This window comes from Cicer arietinum, chromosome 4 (genome assembly GCF_000331145.2).
Source record: "Cicer arietinum cultivar CDC Frontier isolate Library 1 chromosome 4, Cicar.CDCFrontier_v2.0, whole genome shotgun sequence".
NCBI lineage: Eukaryota > Viridiplantae > Streptophyta > Magnoliopsida > Fabales > Fabaceae > Cicer > Cicer arietinum.
The window spans coordinates 822,260-846,635 of NC_021163.2; the positions used below are offsets into that span (position 1 = coordinate 822,260).

Here is a 24,376-nt window from a genome sequence, read left to right on the forward strand (position 1 = left end):
ATTTAAAAGAAAAATCCTCGATTTTGTTTGATTATTGTTTTAGTCAGATTTCCAAAAAAAAATTAATTAGCTTCGAATATTTTTGTGTGCCCTTTAGTCTAACATTATTATGGTAAGTGAAAGCTGAGGTTTGTATTTAAGATGAATAATAAAATCTACCTATGTATGGTGTGGTCCATTCAAAGCACGAAATGGGTGGGAGGGAATCCAATGACCAACCTTAATTTGTAGACAACAAAGACATCTCTGCCTCAACTACCATAGGCGCGCTGTCAATTGCAATATAGGTGGAAACAAAATGCACATTTACTACTATAATTTTGATGATACATCATAAGAGAACTAAGTTAGTGTACCTTTTAATCATATTTAGATGCTTTAATGTTCTTGTTTTAGGATTTTTATAGACACACATCTTTATTGTTATCTTTTCTTTTTCATGATAAAGTTGCTGCTAATTCCTCGATCGATGTACATGCTTTGTGTGAGAGAACAACAATTTAACGCGGATAATATACTTAAATATTTTTAAAAGATTTTAAAATTAGTTTTAGAATTAAATATATTTAATATGTAGAATAAGAAATTATTAAAATATATATTTTATATTTCTGTTTAGAATATTCTTGTTAGATTGTTTTCACTTAAGAATATTATTTCAAAATATGTTATTAAGACATGATATAAAAATATGTTATTATATTGTAAATTAATTCTATATATAGAGTCATGAATAAAATCATATATCCCAATAAATTTCACAAAAAAAAGAATTTTTGATACAAAATATATTACATATAATTTTACTTATACAATACAAACAACAAAAACACCTATCACAATATTTTTGAATTTATAAATTATAATTTTAGATCTAGATGTTTTGTTTAGAATATGTTTGAATGAAGAGTTTCAAAGGGAATTAAACTTATTTAATTTTCTTTCCTAAATAATAAAAAATAAAAAATTATAGAATCAATTGTTATTCTTTATTTTTTAAAAATTAAATATTTATTAAAATATAGACTTAATTAGAGATGTCAAGAGTGGTTTGAGCCAGGATGGGATCATACCCTGCCCTATATGGATTATGTCCCTAAATAATTTAATAAAATAATAATTTTTGTATGTATATATTTAATTATTTTATATGTTATGTTTATTTTTCTTTTCACATAATATGTGTATAAATTTATTTTATATGTGATTTTTTTTAATATCATAGGACTCACAATATCATAATTTTATGAGAATGTGCTCGGAGAAAAAACTTTTCAAACGGAATGTAGACAAATATGATGGACATCAACGAAGAGTTAGAAATATTATATGCTCTCGTTCCGTCCGCCCTAGTGATATCCAAGTATACATTAAATTTTTTTTTTTCTTCTGCAGTCATATTATTAATGCATATATTTTTTAAATTGATTTAATTTATATACATTATAAGTTTAAATAATTTTTATATTATCAGTCAATCACAACTATTAGATCATTAAAGATATTTTGATTTTGATCATAATTACCTCTAAAATCATACCTATAAATGATTGTGATAGGCTAACAATTTTAAACCTTTTCCACTAATAATGCTTAATAATTTAACTATTTTTCATTCCCTATAATTAGAATGTTGCTTAAAACAATAAAGTTACTTTACTAGGGTGTGGATTTTCTTAGTGTAGATGGTTTCATTGGTATGCCAACAAGTGACTTGCCCAAATTGTTTGTGGTTTTGTCTCACAAGTGGTGCATGGGGTTCCAACTATAGTAACCAATTAAACTGCCCAAGTCTCATCATGTCTATTTTTTTTTTTTTAAACCTTAGTCTTATCATGACGACTGTCGCCTCATACTTATAGTGTATATATTAATAATTAGGGTTAATTTAATTAATTTCGTGTACTATGAAATAAGATTAAGGTGGAGACGTCATAAGAAAAGAGATGTGGGGACGTGACGCTGCAACTGCAATTGCATGTGAAAATTGTTTTGATTAATTATATTAATTAAAAATGAAAATAAAGGACATAATTTGAGGCAAAGCAATGTAGAAAAGAAATTCAAAACTTGACATAATTTTAGTCTCACCTCATCATCAAGATATATGTTTGAATAGTGACTTCCCAATTAATTGTGTTGGATAGATACTTTTGTCCTAATTCAAATACATATATCTTAGTGTCTACTCACCGCGCAACAAATTTACATACTATTTTTCCATCCGTATTACAATAATCGATTTATTTATAAAATAAAAAATTTCAAAATAAATTTTATAATGTAATATTATTATAATTAAATTATTTTTAATTATATCATCTAATTAATAATACATATATTACTTTTAAATTAATATTTTCTTTCTATTTTATATTAATAGTAAATAATGAATGTACTAATAATAATAATTTAATAAAAAATCTAATTATCTGTATTTTTTAATCAATATAAAATGAGCAATTGAGTTAGTCATTGTAGAACAAAACTAGTATATATAATACAATTACCATGCCTTCCGTACTATAGCTACTACTTACTAATAATTTTATAGGGTGCTCGTGAATTGTCGTTGGTAGCTTAATCACTGATCTCACTCCTGAAATGCATTTAGTTAATTTCGAAGGCAACACTAGCTAGCTAGTTGATCGATCACATGTGAATGGTTATGAGATACATTTCGGGAGTGAGAATCAGTGATTAAACCACTACGTATTGCAGCGGCAGCGCATAATCTTTAAATTACTTAATTTCATTCATTCATTATTAGCTACCTACTATATAGTTTCATTATACTAATTATATTTATTCGTTCATTCATCGGATCAGCTAATCACTTAATTACTGCTTTTCTTGCAGGTTATCCTGAAGTACCTAATTAGCCATTGATTTGGTTGATAATGCCTTCATGATTCAGACCACCAATGTGCGTTAATTATGTGATAACTCTTCTTTATACTCCTTCATTTGATATCATAATGTATCATAATGAGTGTCGTTTAAGATTTTTGTATATATATTAAAAAATACATTAATTATAATAAAATAAAAAAGTCATTTATCAAACTATTCATGTTAACTATTTGTGATTTTTTCACTATTATCAGTACAAAGTACAATGTATAATAATGTTTTAGAAGTTGTATATATATAGTAATAATTGAAGATAATATAAGAAAAAATAATTAAAGTTGCATAGAAAATTGTAAATGATATTCATTATGAGATGATTTTTTGTTTTGCTAAAGTGACATTCATTATAAGATGAAGAAAATATATGCAAGTTATTTAAGCTGTCTTTGATTTTTAAAAATAATTTTATAAGTTATTTCAATAGACTATTATGTTTCATTCATCTAGTTTTAATTACTATGATTTATATGCTAATCAAACAATTCTCATAGTATTGTTGTATTTCTTTATGTAGCTTTATAGGTTGATCATTAGAAGTAAAAAGTTGTTTCAGAAGTTTCAGATGGACCATCGACGAAAGAACATCTTGGATGAACGAAGATTGCAAAGGAGCATAAATTACACGTCTTCTCCTGACGAGGTCATCAAACTCGCTCATCGAGCCAATTCAAAATTTTATGCAAAAAAACTTCATGGTGATTTGACCATTCTTGTTCACAACACTGCATCGATTGGTGATTTGATAGTCTCACCAGACGACATCGCTAATTTTTGGGTTATTATAAAGGGATTGAATCATAACTTTTTTTAAGAACTCTTGGTGCATATTGAGACTACAAAGTAGGATCGAAATGGAAGACTCAGTTGATTCTAATGTGTAACTATTCTTTTATAGCAACATACAAAATTAAGATGAAGTTAGGTGAGTTTAAGGGTTTAAGTTTGATTTCTCGAAGAATAAGATTTTCGAAGTGCACACGCTTTTTCTGATTTGTGGTAGGTCCATTTATTGGTTAGGTTGGTTCTTAGTGATAGGCTAATATTTAAATTTTAAATCTCATTTCAGAAAAATGAAAAAATAATTTTATTTACTATCTAATTTTTAATTTAATTGATTAGGTTAATGAACTAATTGATTAGCCGTAGAAAAACAAATTGATGAATAGGCCACATCAAAAATGAACTCAAAATGGGCTGGAGGTGGAATATCCAAAAAAAAAAAGGCAAAACTAAGAGGGACCAATAACTCGATTTTTAATATGGGACTGAAACTTTAAAATTTGTAAAACCAAAAGTTGATTTAAATATAAATAATATTTTCTCACAATTCAATTGTAAGAAAAAAATGCTTATATTTCTTTAACTCAAACAAGATAAGCATATGTCGACTTATGTTGGCATATTTAATGTTATTACTTCAAAAATACCTTAAATTTATTTCTTAATATTGTGAGAAAATAAAAATAAAATTAGAGATAATTTAGTAATTTATTTTATTTATATGAAATTAAAAAATATAAATACTTTTAATAAAGTAAGTATTTTTTTATAAGTAAATATACAGAAAGTACTTATAACATTTGTCACTATTATTAATAAATTATTAGATTGTGCACCCGTGTGATGCATATGTGAATTATGGTTGAGGACAATAATATGTATCCCTTTTGATGCATAGTAAAAATAATATGTGTAAGTTAATTGATTGAAAAATAGAAATTGTACTAAGTGCTAAATGTGGATCTTAAAAATCCAATAACAAATCTCACCCATACTTTGTCTTTGTAATTAAAAGTACTTTCGACAACAAATTAACATAATAGCTCTAATCTTTTTTGAGTTTTGAAAAATAATTTTCAACTATTGAAAATATTAACGGGTTGAGTTACATACTAGGTCGCTCGAATGTTTATCGACGTTGTTCAAAATTATATAAGACAGACGATTAACCACAATATCTTTAGGATAAACCAACTCAAATAAATTGTATTGATTTTACAATTGCATTGTACGAAACCATTCTAGAATTACACAATATAAATATGACGGTTAAAACTATTTTGAAAATATGGTACGATAACTGCTCGAAAATCTGAAGGGACAATTTTTGAGTAAAGGAAAAAAAATATGAGATGAAGGTGAAATGTGAGAAGAGAGAAGACTCGATAAAGTTCGAATTTTTTGTGCAATTTGCAAACTAAGCATAATGGAATTATGCAACCGAGTGGAGCAAAAAATGTGGCCTAATTTGACCGAATTTGCGAAACTGTTGCGCGCCTAGTTTGACCAGTTCTCCAAAATTGTTGTGTCCCTAGTTTGATTGGGTCTACAAAACAGCCGCGTGAAAATTGGAAGGAATCAAATCAATTGTTGACTCGGTGGAGGGCATAAAATAATATGGAGAAAGAGAAAACGCTCACTATTTTTTTTTTTTAGTACTAAAAAATAATACACCACTTAACTCAGATCCCGTCGAGTACTGATGGTTAGTTTGAGTGTTCACAAAATTGGTATCCCTTGAGGCACACCTCAATGGTCATACATCCACCTTATAAACACTACTGGTGTGTGATATACACCTCATATGTAGAACTTCTATATTTTTTTAATACACACAACACTAGTTCTAACTTTCATCACTTAAATGCTTAAGTTCCAACATCATTTCCAACAATCCTCACTTGAATTTAAAAAAGTGTTTCTGAAATAGTGCCAAATACTTCTATCTCTAACATCAAACCCACACACAACATTTTCATAAGATGTATTCTCAAAAGCTCGTGCATTACTGGTCTTGCACGTCTGTCTCGTATAGTGAACACTATATGAGCTATGCCTCAAAGATTAATAGGAGGCAACCCACTTCCACGTTCACATAAGTGAGTCTATCAATTTAAAGCTTGTTTATCAAAAAATTTATAAAAAAATTCCAATACATAAATATGTTTTTTTGTATATTGGAAAACTTTTTTCAAATTTTCCGATACAAAGTTTAATTTAAAAAAAAACATGTACTCCAGAAAACGTTTTTTAAAGTTTTTCGGAAATTCAGTGAGATAATTATTTTTCTTCTTCTAAAATAAAAATAAAAAAAGGAATTATATGGTTAATTTGTATAAAATGTGGGAGTAGGAGTATAAATGTGGGACATAGGGTATAATTTTCAAAAATTTATTAACAGCCTATAAAGGCTCTGTTTCAACAGCCCAAGTAGGTAGTGAGACTAAGCCCAAGTAAGCGTTTCTTTGTTTGTTTGATGCAGTTAATCGATGACTCAAACATTTGAATTTGGATTACGTAGAACGAACCTACACTACACATATATTCAAAGATTGATTATAAGTAATCATATTATATTTTATAAAATCTACACATGAAATAAAATATAAAATAATTTAGCAATAATTATTTCAATTTTGATAATAATTAATTATTAAATAAAATAATGAAATTATAGAACTTGGAATTGAAAAATATGCACATTGATAGTATCTATCCACAAGTTTGGAACATTCCAATTTGATATCAAAAGAATGTGAAAATGGTGAGATAATTGAAAAAAATAATGAAGCAAAAATGTTAAAATTTTATTATATTTATAACGGTTCACTTTTTTCAAAATTTAAAATGCAGTTCATAGATGTACAATTAACTAAAGCACTCAATAGTTGTATTATTAAATTTCATCTACTCCTATTAATTAATTAATTAAACTAAACTACTATTTATATATAATAATTGTAAAAAGTTATGGGCCTAAAGTGGAGGCTTCATTGGGCTTTCACTACACATGGCCCTGATAAAATAAAATAGTTAACAAAGTAACTTTTATTTAATGGCACCATGCACCAACAAGAAGAAACAATTAAGCTATAAATTTTATGTGTTTATCAATGCAAGTAGAAGGAAAAATTACAATATGAATGGATTTTCCCTGAAGTGCTGAAAAGAAAATGAAAAGGACGTTAATAGATTTGTTCACTTTCCCTTTGTTATCTAAACAACCCACTGAAAAGAAGTTAACAATAAAAGATGCTAGAATTATAATGTGCCAACTTAAAATTGACATTTACATCCAACAATTTCACACAAGAGGTGCAAGTGCATAGAACTGTTAACAAAAGCAAGCTTATCCTTTACATTACATATCTTTTTGCATACAACAAATGAGAGTGATGTTTCCATTAACAAATAAGCCAATACAACATTACTAAATACTAGCTCTAGTCCTATATATAAGAGAAAATTTGATCAAATATATCAATTTTTATTGATCAAATTACTTTCTCTTATATATAAGACCATAGGTAATAATATATAAGACCTAGAAAAAAAACCCCTAATTAAATGCTTATAGAATAAACATTTATTACATATAAACTATTTTTATAATAAAAGAAAAAATAAAGTCAAAATGTTATCATATAAATTATAAATTTTTTCATAAGTTATCTTAAAGAGCTTATGGAAATAAGGCGAAAATAGTTTATGAACATGTCATAAACTGTTTCTATAAGACTTCTCAAATAGTATCGCAAATGTTTATGTCAACAAATAAACTCAAATAAGTCAATCCAACAGATGACATACATATACACTAGCTTCCTACTTCACGAGAATCCAATCAACATACCTGACTCAGGCTGCAATGTAAAATGATAATTTTGTTGTAGCAAAAAACATGCACTTAGTGTGTATCCCTAACCATGTCACAAGTGGGATGCAAAACTTCATCTTCAATTTATATTTAACTCGTTTTCAATCATATAATATAGCTATCAAGTGATATAGATTTGAAATTATTATTTTTTCCTAATTTGTGCATTGCCTCAATTAGGCATGTGATGTGACTATCATCTACTTAATTAGTTTTTAATCTAATAGCTAATCATGCATATATTTAACAGTAATGAACAATGAAAAATCTTATACTCCTAATCATCAAAACAGAAACTATGTTTTGTATAGAGTTTAGGTTAGCTATGTCTATAATATACATGCATGCATATGCAGAAAAACAGAAGCAACTAAAGCAATCATCCAATACTTTCCAACTCAATTCCATGACTTACCAACTCTCACAATGTTTGTTTTGATGGTTACTCTGACATTATTGCATTCATTCATGCATTTGATTCTCCTTCCTATCTTATTATTAATACCCTCCTTCACTTCCTCTCTCTGCAATCTTTCATTACACAACCTTCTCTTACTGCAATGGCTTCAAAAGCCTTAACCACTGGTTCTCACTCCCGAAACGGACACCGTTTTTCACACTGCGACTCGGATGAGGTATTCTTTACTTTGCAAGTTCAACTTTAATAGTTCTGTTACATAAAACTTTTATAACATTAGAATGAATTGAATTTTGTTGTGTTGTGTGTTTTTATAGGAAAATAGAGACTACAATCAGCAGAAGTGGAAACACAATGATCAAGCTTTATCTTCGGCTGGAAGTGGTGAGAAGATTTTTCTATTAACTTAATTTTTTTGTGAATGAAAAACAAAGTTGTTTAATATGTTCCATCACAGTGGTTTCTCTTTCTGGTGCTTTCTGATCTTGTAATAATTTTATGCACACTTTTCTGAGCTGTTCTGTAGTTGCTAGTAAGGATTTTGAAGAGCAGAAAGAATTCGACTATAATGAAGAGAAAGGGAAAGGAAAACAAGAAAAGAGAAGTCTTATGAGCAATGACATAGGGGAAGATGATTACCTGTAACTTTTCTTCTCTTGACGCTAAGAATTTATGTAAATTACAATGCATTTTCTTCTTTTCATTTCTTACTTTAGCTGTTTCTTTTCTTCTGTTATGTTCTTGCAGTTTGGCTGAGTCGAGGCAGCCACTGTGGCGAAAAATACCGATAGCTTCAAGCCTAATCAATCCGTATCGCATAGTCATAGTCACGCGTCTCGTTGTCCTAGTTTTCTTCTTCCACTTCCGCATCACAACACCGGTGCACGATGCATATGCCTTATGGATAATCTCTGTGGTGTGCGAAATATGGCTCTCTTTGTCTTGGATAGTAGACCAATTCCCCAAGTGGTTCCCCATGACTCGCGAAACTTACTTGGAACGCTTGTCCATGAGGCTTGAGCGCGAAGGCAAACCAAACCTTCTAGCTCCAATAGACGTCTTTGTTACCACTGCAGACCCTTTGAAAGAACCACCTATTATTACAGCAAACACAGTTCTATCAATCTTGTCTGTTGATTATCCTGTTAACAAAGTTAGCTGCTATGTCTCTGATGACAGTGCATCTATGCTTCTATTTGATACCTTAACAAAAACTTCTCAGTTTGCAAGAACTTGGGTTCCCTTTTGTAACAAGTACAACATTGAGCCAAGGGCACCTGAGTCTTATTTCTCTCAGAAAGTTGATTACTTGAAAGACAAGGTTCATCCTACTTTCGTAAAGGATCGCAGGGCCATGAAGGTAACTAAAGACGACACAGATAAGCCATCAAAAGCTTGTTTGTATTGGCTTATTCAAACTTATCTGCTGGCCTAAATACTTGTAGGACAGTTTGGGATAGCTTATGGAAACAGCATATGACATGTCCATAAGCTGTTTTCAGCTTATTTCCATAAGCTCTCCAGGATAGTTTATTAAAACAGCTAATAGCTTATATAGAAACAGTTTATTTATTTTATCTTTGTTATAGAAATAGCTTATGCATAAGTTCTCATATGACAAGCGTTTATGTTGTAAATGCTTAGTTAAGCTGTATATCCATACAGGGTCAATTCTTGTTTTTAATATTTATATTGTCCTATTATTATCCATGTGAGACTTTAAGGGATTTTCCTTTGTCAGAGAGAGTATGAAGAATTCAAGGTGAAAATCAATGTACTAGTGGCAAAGGCTCAGAAAAAACCAGAAGAGGGCTGGGTGTTGCAAGATGGTACTCCATGGCCTGGAAATAACACTGACAATCATCCAGGAATGATTCAGGTTTGCCAGTTTCATTGTTCAGTCATTCCATGTTTGATGTGCAATCAAAACTTTGGACATTGACAATAAATAATAAAGAACTAAAACATATAAGGACTTGCCTTTGTAGGTTTGTCTGGGAAGTTCCGGTGCACTAGACAACAAAGGCAAGGAGCTACCACGACTTGTGTATGTTTCACGCGAGAAATGTTCCGGCTATCAACACCACAGGAAAGCTGGTGCCATGAATGCTCTAGTAAGTAGTGTAAACTTCTAGCGTATAGTTTTATTCTATCCAATTATCAGAACATGATATTATAAAAACCGTTTATAACTCTTGCAATGCTTCGTTTTCTCCAAAGCTTCGAGTTTCTGCTGTTCTTAGCAATGCACCTTTTGTGTTGAATCTGGATTGTGATCAATACATCAATAATAGCAAGGCTCTTAGGGAGGCTATGTGTTTCCTAATGGACCCTCTACTTGGAAAGAAGGTCGCTTACGTCCAATTTCCACGAAGGTTTGATGGAATCGACTGCAACGATAGATATGCTAATCACAACACTGTATTCTTTGATGTAAGGGATATTGTTCTGAAGTCAAATACAAGTTGCAATTAATTAACTGATATTTAACTCTTGCCTTGAATTTTTCCTTGTTTGTAGATCAACATGAAATGCCTTGATGGGATTCAAGGTCCAGTTTATGTTGGTACTGGATGTGTTTTCAACAGGCAGGCATTATACGGCTATAAGCCACTATCTGATAAAAGGCGAAAGACGAGCTTTTGTTGTTGGCCTTTATGCTGCTGCTGTTGTTCTGGTGACTCTCCCTCCGCGTTTGATGGTGAAGAGAGTGATGATGAACTTGAAAACTGTAATGAGCAAGAGGAATCATCCTTCATGTCCCTCAAAATATTTGAGAGAAAGTTCGGAGAGTCACCGGTTTTCATCGCTTCTGCCTTGATGGAAGATGGTGGACTTCCAAAAGGCACGAATACCCAAATACTAATGAAGGAAGCCATTCATGTTATAAGTATTGGCTATGAAGAGAAAACTGAATGGGGCAAAGAGGTAAAATCCAGTCAATACAGCAAGCTCTTTATTCCTTCTTAAATTGTGTACACAAAGATCCTTAAAAATGTGAAGAAAAAAGTTTCATTGACTTTTCTTTCTTTGCAGATAGGGTGGCTTTATGGTTCAGTGACAGAAGATATCTTGACAGGGTTTAACATGCATTGTAGAGGATGGAAATCAGTGTACTGCATGCCTAAGAGAGCAGCTTTTAAAGGATCTGCTCCTATAAACCTATCAGACAGATTACACCAAGTTCTGAAATGGGCTTTGGGTTCTACTCAGATTTTCTTCAGTGGCTATTGTCCATTGTGGTATGGCTATAGTGGAAAACTAAAATGGCTTCAACGGCTGGCCTACATGAATACTATCGTTTATCCGTTCACTTCAATTCCTCTGTTAGTCTACTGCACAATTCCGGCTATCTGTCTTCTCACTGGAAAGTTCATCCTCCCCACTGTAGGTGCATCATAATAGGTTTACTTACATATAACATGATTTTTGCTACCCTTATTCACAATATAATCACTACTGACATTGTCAATGTGAAGGAGCTATAAGTCTGATTACTTTTGAAAGAAGAAAGAAATGAAGGGAAAGCAACATATTTGGATTGCATGCAGTCAGCAAGCAATACACGCAATCAACACTTGGGTGGATGTTGAATCAAGCGAGATTGGACGGTCCAGATTTCACTACAGATTTTGATTTTATTTAAGAAATTGAAATGCCGAGCTTGAAATTTGGATCATCCGATATCAATCAAACGACCACTGAAGTGTTGACAGTTTGAATGCGTGGAATTGCTGACTACTGACAATCCAAAACTGAAAACAACTATATTGATATTAGATTTATAAGAGGAAAAGAGCTATAGTGATATCAGATTCATGTTTTTATAACCATAGTTCTCTTTTGTGCAGCTGACAAACCTTGCAAGCATTTGGTTAATGGCTCTATTTATCTCTATCATTTTAACTTGTGTGCTCGAGCTCCGTTGGAGTAAGGTTAGCATTCATGACTGGTGGCGCAACGAGCAATTCTGGGTCATTGGAGGTGTTTCTGCACACCTTTTTGCAGTGTTTCAAGGCCTCCTTAAAGTTGCAGGACTAGACGCAAATTTCACTGTGCGAACAAAATCAGCGGACGGCGATGAATTTGGGCAGCTCTATCTCTTCAAGTGGACCACTCTTCTCATCCCACCAACAAGTATTGTAATCTTGAATATGGTGGGAATTGTTGCTGGAGTCTCTGAAGCCATTAACAAAGGTTATGATTCATGGGGACTTTTGTTTGGGAAGGTTTTTTTCTCCTTCTGGGTCATTGTTCACTTGTATCCTTTCCTCAAAGGTCTAATGGGAAGGCAAAACAGAACACCCGTCATAGTAATTCTCTGGGCAACACTTCTAGCATTGATTTTCTCGATGATTTGGGTGCAGATCGATATTTTCTTGCCCAAGCACAAAGGTCCAGTACTCCAACAATGCGGGGTAGAATGCTAAGGCCGTAGAAAAGGGGTGTTCTTCCCATTTCATCTGATGTTTGTTGTTTCACTTGAGTACTTACCTTTATGAGAAAGTGAAGAATCAATATTTATGATGCAAGATTCATCAATTAATTGAAAAGTAAAGATAGCTTTGTAACATATGATATGATTTCTTATCATCATCCTAGAAGCATGAAATATGATTTATGGTGCAAGATTGCTTTGTAATGTTATCATTGAATCATGATATGATTTATGGTGCAAGAATCACCTGTAAATTAAAAATTAAAATCTAAAGACTGTTTTGTAACATATATGACATGATTTCTTGTTATTAATGCAGCATGAAATATGTACATCTCAAGATTTATCTAGATAATTTCTTATCTCAATGACTACAAGCATATCCTTTGATTGATACAAGGTAACAAGCTATATTTCTATGATATCAAAGCTTATATTAGCTATGTTGCCATGCAGCTTGACATCATAGAAAGTTCAGCTACAAGAGAATATCAGAGTGAGTAGATTGAAGGATTTAACTATTAGCAGGATGATACCATAATATAAACATTGTGACACAGGAAGCAAAACTTGAGTTATATGAAACTTATTGAGCCTTAGAATAAATATGAAAATAAGCTGTGAAACCAAACTAAAGAGACACATAATAGATTGAACTTTAAAGCCAAGTACAATTACAAGCACAAAGTACACATTACATTTCATTTATAGAAAGAATTAAAAAATGCATTCCCAACACAATACACTTCTCAAACACATCCCTTGCAAACTCTTTCTAAAATACATGAGGAACACAAGTAGAAGCAGCTTCAGCAGCACCTCTATTCAATGCTTTCTCTAGCCTTGTCTCAAACGGGGTAGCGTGCCAAGTCACCTTCTTATCCTGCACAACCAGTTAAATCCAAATGAGAATTCACCATCAAACTAATGGGTAATAAATAACAACTTATCCTACAATTCACTTCATCTTCACCTCTCTATACTTGCTAGTTGTGTTTGGAATTCCTTTAAAGGATGAGACTGAGGCAGAATCCTCGGCAGAGCCAGTAAAATTCCAATAGGACCCAACTGTTCCTATAATAGGCATCTCATCAGGACTCCTACAAGGTGACTTCCTCGGGGACGAAGTAGCGGAAAATTGCTTAATCTCATCCAATGTTAAAGCACCTAAAATAGGCCTATCTTCATGACTTATCACAGAATTTGAACCTTGTTGTGAGGCGCTCCTGTCAGGAGTAGCAGCAACACCACCGCCATACAAACAAGCCTTGTTAACAGGTGTAGTCTCCGACGAAGCCAACCAATTAGAAAGGCTAGCATCGACTGCGATTTCCCGGTTCAACTTCTTAGGTGTTTCGGTTTCTGAAACTTCCTTAACACCAAATGCAACCTGTGATTCATGGTTGGAATTGGAACAAACATTATTCTCTTTAAGAGGCCTTAATGGTATTGTCCGTTTAGCCTTAACAACTTTCCACTGGGAGAGATTTTCGACCGGGTTCAGCACGGGATGAACATAAACACTTCTGTCTCTAGCATTGGAATTGAACCCAATTGACTTCACATCTCTTTCACAAATAGGGATAGGACTCTCCACCTCCTCAGTAAACACATGATCAACTTCAACAGCATCATTTATTACCCTTCTTGACCTTGAGTATGCCATTTCATCTTCTTCAAACTCCACACCCAATTCACATTCTCCTTCAATTCCATCACTCTCATCCTCATCACTGATTTCACTTTCCCAATCCTCAATCTCTTCTTCATCATCACTATCCCTGCAATTTTGGTACCGGTGATTAGAAGGGTAAGAACCGGTTGAAGTCACAGAACTATCTTCAGAAGAAGATGACTTCGAACCGCTTTGTTTAGCCAAAGCTTCCTCCTTTTCACCTTCTTCATTCTTCTTCTCTGGTGAAAAATCTAAAACCTCATCAGGCAAATCAGGTTCATAAGTTTGCACATTGGAATCAAAAGTAACTTTTTTTCTGGTGCTAACACTTAGTTGCTCCTCAGTTTTATCTCTGCATCAACCAAATACCAAAAGTAAACCAAAAAGAAAATACATCATTAACAACAACAACAAATTTATACATATCATAAGCTTCTAAAAATAGAAAGCAATGAATGAAATTGAAAATCAATGCTTACTGGAGTTGTTGTAGTGAAGGGCTAATTAGGGTTTTGGATTGATCCTGAACCAAAGAGACACTTGATTGTTGTGGCTTGAAACTAGCATTTCTCTGCAACAGATTTAAGTTAAATGGGTAAGTAAAAATTAAAAATAAAAATACAAACTTTTTAGCTCTATTTTGCTGCTAAGAAAATATTGAAAGTAAACAAGAAAAGGGGTTTCTGAAAAATAAAATAAAAAACGAATTTTGATAGGAGAAATAAGAAATAAAAGAAAGAAAAAAAGAAAATATTGGCATTCTTGTGAAAAGGGGTTAAGAAAGCAACCTTGCGAGTGTGTTTGGAGGGAAAACAACCCATGAAGAAACGGATCAGAGGAAGAAAGAAGAGTTGAAGAGTGACATGAATGAAGGAAAAGAAGAAGAAGGTTTGTATGAAGAGGATGAAGAGCGTGTGTTCAAATGAGAGGAAAAAGCATGACGATGATGATGAAATGAAAGCAAAAAGAAAGAGTATCTTTATTTGCATTTTCCCAATATGGTATATTATTTTATTTCAAAAAAATGTAAACTGACCGTTATGAATTCCACTTTTTCTTTATCGATTAATGAAAATAATTAACATTATCTGAAGAGGAAATTATTGTTTATTAATGGTTTTCTGTCTTACAATTACAAACAAGTCAAGAAACGGTCTTCTCATCAAACCTGTATTGTCTTCCGCGGATCGTATCCTACACGCTCACTCAATACTTTCATACTGTTTTTTCGTGTTTAGTTTACAAAAAATTTATTCATTTAAAATGTATTTTAGTTACTCAAATGTTACATGACTTGTGAAAATACACTTTTTTTTTTATAAAAATTATAAGTTATTTAATTCAAACTTTGATATCATAATTATCTTTTTTTCTAGAACACTTGTTAATTTAACTTTTTTTAGTTAAATTAATTTATTTTTAAATATGTTCATATAAAAATGAATTAAATATATTTAAAGTGGTTAATCTTAGTACTACTTGTATGTTTATCATAAAACATTACTTTTTTTAACAAATACACGGACGTTTATTAAAATATATAGTAGTTATTAACATTTAATCTTATTAAATTATCGGTCAAAAAATAATAATCTTGTTGATCTCATTTAAAAATTCAACCTTATTATCTACATTATTCTTCGTCTCATTAATTGCATGAAGAACTGGACATTCAATTTGAAAACAATAAACATTAAATGAAGGATGGTTTTGGTATACTATCATTTAATAAATGAAAATTGTCATGTTTGTTATGAAATGTTATAATTAAAATGTGCCTTTGTTTATAATTTTTTTTATGTAATAAAAAATACTTGCATTTTCCAAATATTTCTTTTCATTGAGTTTTATATAAGAACTTGTTTTATTAAAGAGCATTTTAAAAATAATAGTATTAATTATGATGAAATTGGTTAGATTTTATTCATATTTATACCGTTAAATTGAAGATATCAACGGGGTGAGACAGACAAAAAGACTACTCTACTTTACGTCTCTGCCACTTAAAATGTCCTTATTTTTTATTCTTAATTTTTATCTTTAAGATTCTCATAATGATCGGTCAACATAAAAGAATAATCATTTATTTTAAAAATTTGAGAATGAGAAAATGAAAATTTTAACCATAAAATAAATAACAAATTATTATATAATTGTGAGTATTGTGACAACAACGAAAACCACGTATAAATAAATTTATACATATATTGTGTGAAATAGATACAGTTTTTATGGAGTATGATATGAAGTAGGATACTCCCCTTTCTAGCCGGTAAGGGAGTAAATAGGTTGAAAACTTCTTTTTTTTACCCTCAAGTCTTCTAAAAAATTATCAAAATTTTGTTTAAATTGACTAATGCAGATGTGTATTCTACATGTTAATCCAAACTTGTATTTTTGTATATTTGAGAACATGTGGAAGAAAAAAAATTCAATAAGCTAGACCGCATTCGATGTTGCAAGGCTTGAGTCTGGACTACTTTGAAGTGTTTGAGTCGAATCTGATCTATTACTCGTCATAAATCCACTTTATTGTGTGATATTTTTCAATGACTATTTAAAGGTCTACTTTACTATGTTTTACGCAAATATATATCTCTCAAATACTAAGTCAATATATAAAAGAACTTCAGTCTTTTTTTCTTCTAAGACAATCAATAAGCTTATGATATATTTTTATATCTAACATAATATTTAAAAAAATATATTATTTATAATATTATATTTTAATTTTATTTTATAATAATATCTTTAAATTAATATGTCAAAGTTGATGTATGTCAATAAGGTTTAAATTACGTAAAATATTAACAAATTAATGATTTAACACAATATACAAAATCTAATATTATAATTTATTATAATAACTGTAATAAAATATTTAATTTGCATTTAATTAAATAAGTTTAAATTTTTTTAATAACATATAATCTGAGTTTTTTTTAGTTAAATATACTTTAAAAAAATCTTGATATGACCTATATAAAAAAAAATTAATCTAAATTTGTCATAGGCTCAAACATATTCCTAATCAACTAACCAGATTTATTTTCACCACTATACGTTGAGAAAAACTCTCCGTCAACAAAATCCTAAATGGAATACCTCAAATATTATTATTTTTCTTCAATTAAAAGGCATTGAGTAAATAATGTATTTTAACAAAAAAAGAGTATTACTATAGATACTGTGATTTTTTATTTTGGTATGCATTTATCTCACATTTTTCATAGCATCGTTTTAATGAGGCAAGAGAATAGCGTGATTGCATCCAAATATTTTTGGATCACTGTATCATGTTACTTAATTGGATTATTATTTTGATTCATCATATTACCAATATAAACATTATCATTTCTTAAATAGAATACAAATATTATAACTAGTCTATGAAGTAAGGTTAATTATTGGGCGTGTTTTGGTCAATTTTCTGTTTCAATAATCTAATAAAAACGAAATCATATTGTGTAATCCATTTCCGTCTAATTATATTATCGGCGGGACGGGTTAATCGCCAGTTGATATATTCAAATATATATTATCAATTACAATAATTTCATTTTCAATACCTAACAATTTTTTCTTTTTTAATTTTATGTCGCCTATAAGTTTTTGAGAGTTAAAAGTACACAAATTTTAGTCATAATTCCTATCTATTTTTTTTTAATAATTAAAGCTAATTTTTCGCATGTATAATATGACAGAAACCAATGCCTCAAAAGGTTCACACTTAATAACAATAATAAGTTATAATAATGGAGTATATTATATATCGTAATAAGATATTATAAAATTCTAAATTACTTTCGGGCAGATTTAATTATCCGCAAGTGACAGAAAATAAAACCATATTTATATAATAATATTTAATTTGTTTTTTTATTCATTGATCTGATTATTCATTTAAACTCGTATATTTCGTCTAAAAATATATTAAATTGAATGAATTAGGGCAAATCATAATATTACGATCACTCAAACTCCTAATAGCTAATATTTGAATCACTCTTCTTAAAAGAATTAAAACATGTCTGATTGTCTTTTACTTGTGATGAAAAATTAGTTTTATCAATAATGGATATAATATAATTATAGAAGTAATCATAAAATAAAACAATTTCAAGTGGTTCTAATTTTTTAAAATAAAATAAAACAGAACAAATAATAAAAAAGAAAATGGCAGTGTTATTTATTAGTGACAGGGGAGTGTTTAGAGTGAACCATTCTGAGGCAGATACACTTAAATTTGGTTTTATAGATTATTATCAATGTAATTTTGAAAATGAATAATTGTTAATTAATTTTTAACTAATTAAACATAAAAAGTTATTGTTGGGGTGAGAGAGGCTCGAACTCTCGACCTCAGGATCACTCAGAAGCTATGAGACCTACGCGCTAGCCAACTGCGCCACCACCCCATGTTGTACTTCAATTAGTATCATTCTGAAGATAATACACTTAAATTTGGTTTTATAGATTATTATCAATGTAATTTTGAAAATGAATAGTTGTTAATTAATTTTTAACTAATTAAACATAAAAAATTATTGTTGAGATGAGAGAGGCTCGAACTCTCGACCTCAGGATAACTCAGAAGCTATGAGACCTACGCGCTAGCCAACTGCGCCACCACCCCATGTTGTGCTTCAATTAGTAAAAACATTAATTGTACAGTTGTAAATGCTTCAATGTTTAATTAGCATTAGCAACAGATCCTATAGTCAGTGAATCCATTTAATAAGCCATAAAAATCTCAAAAAATTTGGACCATTTCTCGATTTGTGCGTGTCATCCTTGCGCAGGGGCCATGCTAATCTTCTCTGTATCGTTCCAATTTTATCGGATGTCCCCAAGGGGACAATTAGTACTGTTGTGTGGATGTTCTATAAACAATAAATATTTGCAAATGTACAGAGTGTGGGACTCCAGTAGAAAACTAAAATTCTATGAATATATAATACAATGAAATTATACAATTTTATATATCACTCCTCTGATTTAGATTCAGTTTGATCAGAATTCTGTACTACCTCACCCAAGAAATGTATAGGAGTCAATTCATCATTTCCTACATCTGTTGTCTTTTCAAAATCAGTATTCTCTAATTGCATGTAACTCATACTATGCTGTCTCATATTAACATTGTCTATATCAACATAATCTCTATCTGCTAATGATCCCTCCCCAATGCTAAATGTTGTTGAATCAGTTTCTGCAACAACAGCAATTTCTGACCCATGCTCCTCCAAGTCTACTTTATCCTCTAAACAATTTATATCATCTACCTCAGAAAAATTACATTCATAGTTTTGGTGTTCATGTAACTCCTCTTTCATGGCAACTATAGACTCATTTGGATGTAAACTTGTTTTCTCAATCTCCAACAGCTTTTGAATTGTTTCAGAAGCAACATCTATAGCCCAATCATCACTATCTACATCTCTGAATTTAGTCATGTAAAGAATATTTTGAGCTTTTGATCAAACTAATATTTGAAACTATAGAACTAAGAATAATAATAAAATAAATTGAATTTAGAAAGTATAGTATGCAATGCATTACTTGAAAGGGTCAAGTCCAGCTGAGTTAAAAGTTGATTTCATGAGATTGAGAAGGAGCAAAGGATCAGTTGAAAAGTATCCTCCATACATTCCCATTTCTACCAGAAATTGCACATCCAAAATAAACTGTTCAAGGAATAAAGCTAAGGAGTGAAAAATTGAGAATCTCTTTAGAGACAAATTCTAACCGTGAACCGTGCTTAAAAATTACTTGGAACTCCAACGACGTGCTTAAAAAGTACTTGGAACTCCAACGACGATCAGCGACACTCCTTGGAAGTATAAGATGACAATCATTTCCGTCTTTATGCCTGAGACAATGAATTGATTAGTGTCCGCTTGTCGAGTTGAATTTATGAGACATTTGTTTTCCCTTAATTTTATGAAACTGATCTCGGTCGAGTCATTGTCTCAACCATAAAGACCAAGAGGACTGTTACGAAGAGTGTCGTCGATCTTCGTTAGAATTTTGGATGACTGCCTATGAAGGTGGCCCACGGTAGCATCCACCTCTCTTTAGATTGATAAAAATCATGATAACCGATTCCTTTGAGAGGATTCTTCAGAAAACAAGAATAACTGCAATGTTGATTTTAATATCTCATAATGAAGGCCAAAAGAATAAACAGAAGGGAGATAAATCAGAAACCTGTTTGGCTTCATCAGTTTGTAAGCTCACTTTCTCTTCTGTTGTTGCATTCATTTCTTTGTTCTTGGAAAGCCAAATAAACATAGATACCATCACCTCTCTTAGTAATTCCATCAACCAGTTTCCTTCAAACACATTTTCTTCTTCAAGTTTTTCAATTTTCCTTAGTTCTAGAAATAAAGCCTGCTCATGACAGAGTCAAAACTTCATAACTAAATATAAAATCTAGCATAAGCATATGTTGAGAATAAAATTTTAGCATAAAAAGAATCATTAACCTGCTAATTTCTTAATAACATGTTCATATCAACGAAGCATGAATACTGACGTGGATATCAGACACGACACTGACACTTTGACATGAGTAATAATTTGAGAAAATGAAGTAATTGAGTGTAATCAATGTGTTGGTGTCCAACTCTAATATGTATCAGACACCGGGACACACCTTCGCTTAGGAGTGTTAGCGCTAAAGAGGTTCATATGTTTCATAATAATTAAGAGAGAAAAAATACCTGAAATATTGCTGAAGGCATTGGATTGTGGATTGTGTTATCATCAAACTGGTGATTATAGTGAGTAGCTGGAAATATTTCATGGCTACTGCAAGTAGACAACACTCTAAGAATTAATTGGTTGCAGAACACATTTCTCAGCTTGTTATTGGAGTCCTCTTCAATAAACAACAAGAAATCATCAAGTTCTCGATGCTGATTTACAACTGAGTGGTTCTCCACTACTTGTGAATCAATGTGACTGGTGCTTCTGCTGCTAAAGATACCTTTGACCATAGTAGACAGAAACTGCACCAATGTTGACAGATTGGCCAAAATAGAAACCTGTTGTGTCAATGACTCAGCAAACTTGATTCTAGGACTATCTTGCTCCATTGCACTTGTTTCATAAGTAAGTGCTCTTTCAAGTATGATGATATACTCATTAAAGAGGTTCTTGAGTCCACTAATGACTAGATTTCCCATTTCAAGCGCAACTAACGGAGAAACGTCCTCTGTAATGGCCTGATTAGAGTCACTCAAATACGTTATACTAGTATTGAGAGCAAGCGCAATATACAAGAAAAAATTTGTCCAAAGAATATACGTTAGTTGCTATTTAAAATTTTGTGTGTTCAATTATTGAGCAACAACGGTGTTTAACAGTAAGTCATATTATCACATTAGGCATATATCAACGTGTGTATCAATTTTTTCCAACCTGCAATAGCGTGAGAACCTTCCGGCCGCTGGAAGTTAGCAGGCAAAAATCAGGTTGTTCTGTTGAAGAACCAGCTTCACCAAACACTCCAGACACAAGGTATTTCTCTAGAATCCAAGGATCACTTACTGAAAATATAGGAATCACTTTCTTAAAGTGGTTTATGTGTGTATTCAAAACCTCTTCCATGCAAGGGCATAGATGCTTTACCAAGTATGGCTTTAGCACTAATTTCTGATTTTCTAACAAAGAACAATACATAACAGCAAACTTCACACTCTTTATAGCAGAAGACAAACCAACACTTACTGTCGATATACATTTAACAAAATTTTCAAAACATGCAATAAATGACATTGTTTCTTCATATGACCAAAGCAAAAGTTCTGAGGCATAAGGAGAAGTTTCTCCACATAACATCACAAAGCTCTTAGCTGCTTGTGAGATCATAGAAAACACAAACCTTGCAAGCTTTCTGATATATATCTCATTTAATGATGAGCTTGACCACTGCAAATTGTTTTTTCCTGTTACAATACACAAATGGCAGTATCTAAGCAATAAATGAATAGCAAATTGAGTATCTCCAAGCCTGTAAAGTGAAGCCAGTGCACTATGTAGTTCTGATCCTACTAATCTTTTATTCTCAACCATCTGTGTCAACTGTTGTATAAGCATGGACTTTTTCTCAGAAATCACAGTGTTATATAATAGTATCTCATTATCATCATGTGAGTGTTCATATTCAGATTCTAGAAGTTGGAGGGCTTCATCTATTTTGTTTTCTGACACGAGAATATCCAGCTTCTCTGAAACATCATTGACATGAGCTTCAAACTTGCTCGGCGGAGATGGTGTAATGTCTATAGATTCTTCACCAATGGTTGAGTTTATGGACAGTATCTTAGGATATATGCGATCTTTAAGATCCTTGACTAACATTTGATGAGATAAGAAGTGGTTTTGTAGTTGCACAAGCTCATTTTCCACTCCTGTCACTTCCTCTAGTATTCTACACATGTGAGAGAGAAAAAATAAGTACCTCAGCATTATATTCCATTCAACAATCAAAAGAATAAAGATTAGCAATGTGATTTTGCAGCTTCCTAAGAGGTATGTAACAAAATGGAAATGGAATATATCCTTGATAAACATGACACAGCAGTACATTATACATATTTTTTATTTATGAACAATATACATACCTATTATGTACTCAAAGTAGCCATTAATCTTATTTTTTTGAATTATATTTTCATGTCTAAACCCACAAACCCCAACTTACGGTTGCACTCCCACTAAAGCTAAAAAAAAATTGTTTTAACCCTCCTATTCTCAGGGGATAGGACCCTCTTAATTCAGATTATGGCCCATAGATAGATGAAGTCCGACAAAAAAGTTATTTTAATTAGGATTCAGATTTTGTAATCTGATAGATTTCACCTTCTCATTAACAATTTGAGTCAAACTAAGGTATATTTTAATTGTCTTGTATGTTTTTAGTTATACGTGGTTCTTAAGAAAATGATTATTTTTTTATTTTAATGATAAAATGAGTAATATTTACTCACTTATCCTTAATAATTGTATTAAGATGAAAAGTTTGATGAAAAGAGATACAATAAATAAAAATATATATTAGTAAAAAAAATAAATAATATTATATTGATATTATAAAATAACAAATAATTTGAAATAGAAAAAAATTACTCATGAAACATTTAAAATGAGCCGAATGGAGTAATGATAAAATAATAAATGAAGTATGTAAATATTAATAAGTGGATAAATTATCATTTTAGTCTCTAAAACTTTATGTCGCTGTCATCTTGGTTTCTAATTCACTTAAAAACTCAAATTAATCATTAGATTATGAAAATAGTTTTTATCCTTATAACATCAAATACTAAATTGATTAAAATTTTGATGATTCATGACCTAACAACGCTGAATCAGATACTAAAATGACAATCTGTTGCGGTTTTAGTGATTAAAATGGTGGTTTAAGTAATACCTCACCTAAGGAATGAGGAATAATTAGCAAAGATATTTTTGTGTAAATCTAGATTTGCTGCTTCCCTGAGCTCTTGAAGTTCATCACAGAGATGTTTGATACCCTGTCATGTTGATGTTGCAGTAACAATGAAATGAATATACATACATATATAATTGAATTTGAAGATGTTAAGAGTAAGAAAGTACCCTTCCAGTGATGGATTGAATATCAAGTTTGAAATTATGAACCTCCGGTTGATCAGTGAGAGAATTAGAGAGTGAGAGGATGGAAACATCGTCGGAGCTTGGCGACGAATGCATAGAATTTCGAGAGTCCGGAAGCGAGTGGTCTCTGAAGCGGAACTTGAATGTGGATGAAGATTCCATTATGAAAGTGAAGAAACAAAATTGATTCTAAATATAGTACCTTATACTTGCCTTGGATATTTCCGCTTAGGCTTCGTCGTTATTCGATACTTCATTGATATTTTCGCCAATAATTTTAACTGCTTTTTGTTTTTCATCTTGTATTGCATTGCGTTTGCATCTACTTCCACAAAACTAACATATATGTTTACTTTCGGCCTCTGCCTTATGTATGTATTTTGTCCTTTCTTTCATTTTCTATTCTATTCCATTCATGAGGATCGAATGGTGCAACACTCCATGATACTGCATGTCCATTGCACTCAAATGTGAATTTTGTGTAAATTTTGAACACATGTAGTGCACATTTGGAACTTGGAATACAGTGTTCCTATATATGCTTTCTTTGGTAAAAGTAAATTATAAACTAATTCATAGATAAAAAGAACAGTTATTTTCTTTAATAAAAATATTAGCAGTTATTTAATT

The 24,376-nt window shown here is 31.2% G+C and overlaps 3 protein-coding genes, 1 long non-coding RNA gene and 3 other non-coding genes across 10 annotated transcripts; 2 read left to right on the plus strand and 5 right to left on the minus strand.

Annotated features, from left to right (window-relative positions):
• The first annotated feature begins 2,489 nt into the window (after positions 1 to 2,489).
• On the plus strand, positions 2,490 to 3,905 carry LOC113786342 (uncharacterized). The gene is made up of 2 exons (XR_003472621.2): positions 2,490 to 2,926; positions 3,428 to 3,905. It is a non-coding gene; the product is annotated as an uncharacterized lncRNA (long non-coding RNA).
• Positions 3,906 to 7,980: 4,075 nt separating this feature from the next.
• LOC101492181 (cellulose synthase A catalytic subunit 4 [UDP-forming]) lies at positions 7,981 to 12,716 on the plus strand. The gene is made up of 10 exons (XM_004495013.4): positions 7,981 to 8,205; positions 8,306 to 8,372; positions 8,515 to 8,629; positions 8,736 to 9,348; positions 9,730 to 9,867; positions 9,977 to 10,102; positions 10,209 to 10,421; positions 10,509 to 10,916; positions 11,025 to 11,375; positions 11,840 to 12,716. The coding sequence occupies exons 1-10, from the start codon at positions 8,131 to 8,133 to the stop codon at positions 12,416 to 12,418; spliced, it is 2,685 nt and encodes an 894-aa protein (XP_004495070.1). The 5' UTR covers positions 7,981 to 8,130; the 3' UTR covers positions 12,419 to 12,716.
• A 331-nt stretch (positions 12,717 to 13,047) lies between these two features.
• LOC101492521 (uncharacterized) lies at positions 13,048 to 15,129 on the minus strand. The gene is made up of 4 exons (XM_004495014.4): positions 14,890 to 15,129; positions 14,581 to 14,672; positions 13,400 to 14,453; positions 13,048 to 13,309 (listed from the first exon to the last, which is right to left on the minus strand). The coding sequence occupies exons 1-4, from the start codon at positions 15,088 to 15,090 to the stop codon at positions 13,202 to 13,204; spliced, it is 1,455 nt and encodes a 484-aa protein (XP_004495071.2). The 5' UTR covers positions 15,091 to 15,129; the 3' UTR covers positions 13,048 to 13,201.
• A 3,305-nt stretch (positions 15,130 to 18,434) lies between these two features.
• On the minus strand, positions 18,435 to 18,519 carry TRNAM-CAU (transfer RNA methionine (anticodon CAU)). Its single transcript is given in 2 exon segments — positions 18,435 to 18,470; positions 18,482 to 18,519. It is a non-coding gene; the product is annotated as a tRNA-Met (tRNA).
• Positions 18,520 to 18,652: 133 nt separating this feature from the next.
• Positions 18,653 to 18,737, minus strand: TRNAM-CAU (transfer RNA methionine (anticodon CAU)). The gene is given in 2 exon segments: positions 18,653 to 18,688; positions 18,700 to 18,737. It is a non-coding gene; the product is annotated as a tRNA-Met (tRNA).
• A 120-nt stretch (positions 18,738 to 18,857) lies between these two features.
• On the minus strand, positions 18,858 to 18,960 carry LOC113786397 (U6 spliceosomal RNA). Its single transcript, XR_003472680.1, has one exon. It is a non-coding gene; the product is annotated as a U6 spliceosomal RNA (small nuclear RNA).
• Positions 18,858 to 24,237, minus strand: LOC101502857 (exocyst complex component EXO84B-like). Of its 4 annotated transcripts, XM_073367011.1 has the most exons (8): positions 23,949 to 24,235; positions 23,729 to 23,873; positions 23,546 to 23,643; positions 21,527 to 22,538; positions 20,827 to 21,330; positions 20,312 to 20,494; positions 19,664 to 19,788; positions 18,858 to 19,543 (listed from the first exon to the last, which is right to left on the minus strand). In XM_073367011.1, the coding sequence occupies exons 2-8, from the start codon at positions 23,840 to 23,842 to the stop codon at positions 19,087 to 19,089; spliced, it is 2,493 nt and encodes an 830-aa protein (XP_073223112.1). In that variant the 5' UTR covers positions 23,843 to 23,873; positions 23,949 to 24,235; the 3' UTR covers positions 18,858 to 19,086. The 4 variants fall into 4 exon arrangements, 3 of the variants coding, with proteins under 3 accessions (XP_073223112.1, XP_004495281.1, XP_027189164.1); XM_004495224.4 differs by having other exon boundaries at positions 23,729 to 24,235; XM_027333363.2 differs by lacking the exon at positions 23,949 to 24,235 and having other exon boundaries at positions 23,541 to 23,643; positions 23,729 to 23,755.
• Between the last annotated feature and the right edge of the window lie 139 nt (positions 24,238 to 24,376).

Bases quoted from the DNA above. Each gene is read 5' to 3' on its own strand.
- LOC101492181 (XM_004495013.4), top strand. From the start codon at position 8,131: ATGGCTTCAAAAGCCTTAACCACTGGTTCTCACTCCCGAAACGGACAC. The intron at 8,373-8,514 runs GTGAGAAGATTT...GCTGTTCTGTAG, and splicing joins TTTATCTTCGGCTGGAAGTG to TTGCTAGTAAGGATTTTGAA. The intron at 11,376-11,839 runs GTAGGTGCATCA...TCTTTTGTGCAG, and splicing joins GAAAGTTCATCCTCCCCACT to CTGACAAACCTTGCAAGCAT.
- LOC101502857 (XM_004495224.4), bottom strand. From the start codon at position 23,908: ATGGAATCTTCATCCACATTCAAGTTCCGCTTCAGAGACCACTCGCTT. The intron at 21,331-21,526 runs GTTGGAAAAAAT...GACTCTAATCAG, and splicing joins AGGTTCTCACGCTATTGCAG to GCCATTACAGAGGACGTTTC. The intron at 20,495-20,826 runs GTATTTTTTCTC...TGTCATGAGCAG, and splicing joins TGCCTTCAGCAATATTTCAG to GCTTTATTTCTAGAACTAAG.
- LOC101492521 (XM_004495014.4), bottom strand. From the start codon at position 15,090: ATGCAAATAAAGATACTCTTTCTTTTTGCTTTCATTTCATCATCATCG. The intron at 14,673-14,889 runs GTTGCTTTCTTA...AATCTGTTGCAG, and splicing joins CCTCCAAACACACTCGCAAG to AGAAATGCTAGTTTCAAGCC. The intron at 13,310-13,399 runs GTGAAGATGAAG...CTGGTTGTGCAG, and splicing joins CAACTAGCAAGTATAGAGAG to GATAAGAAGGTGACTTGGCA.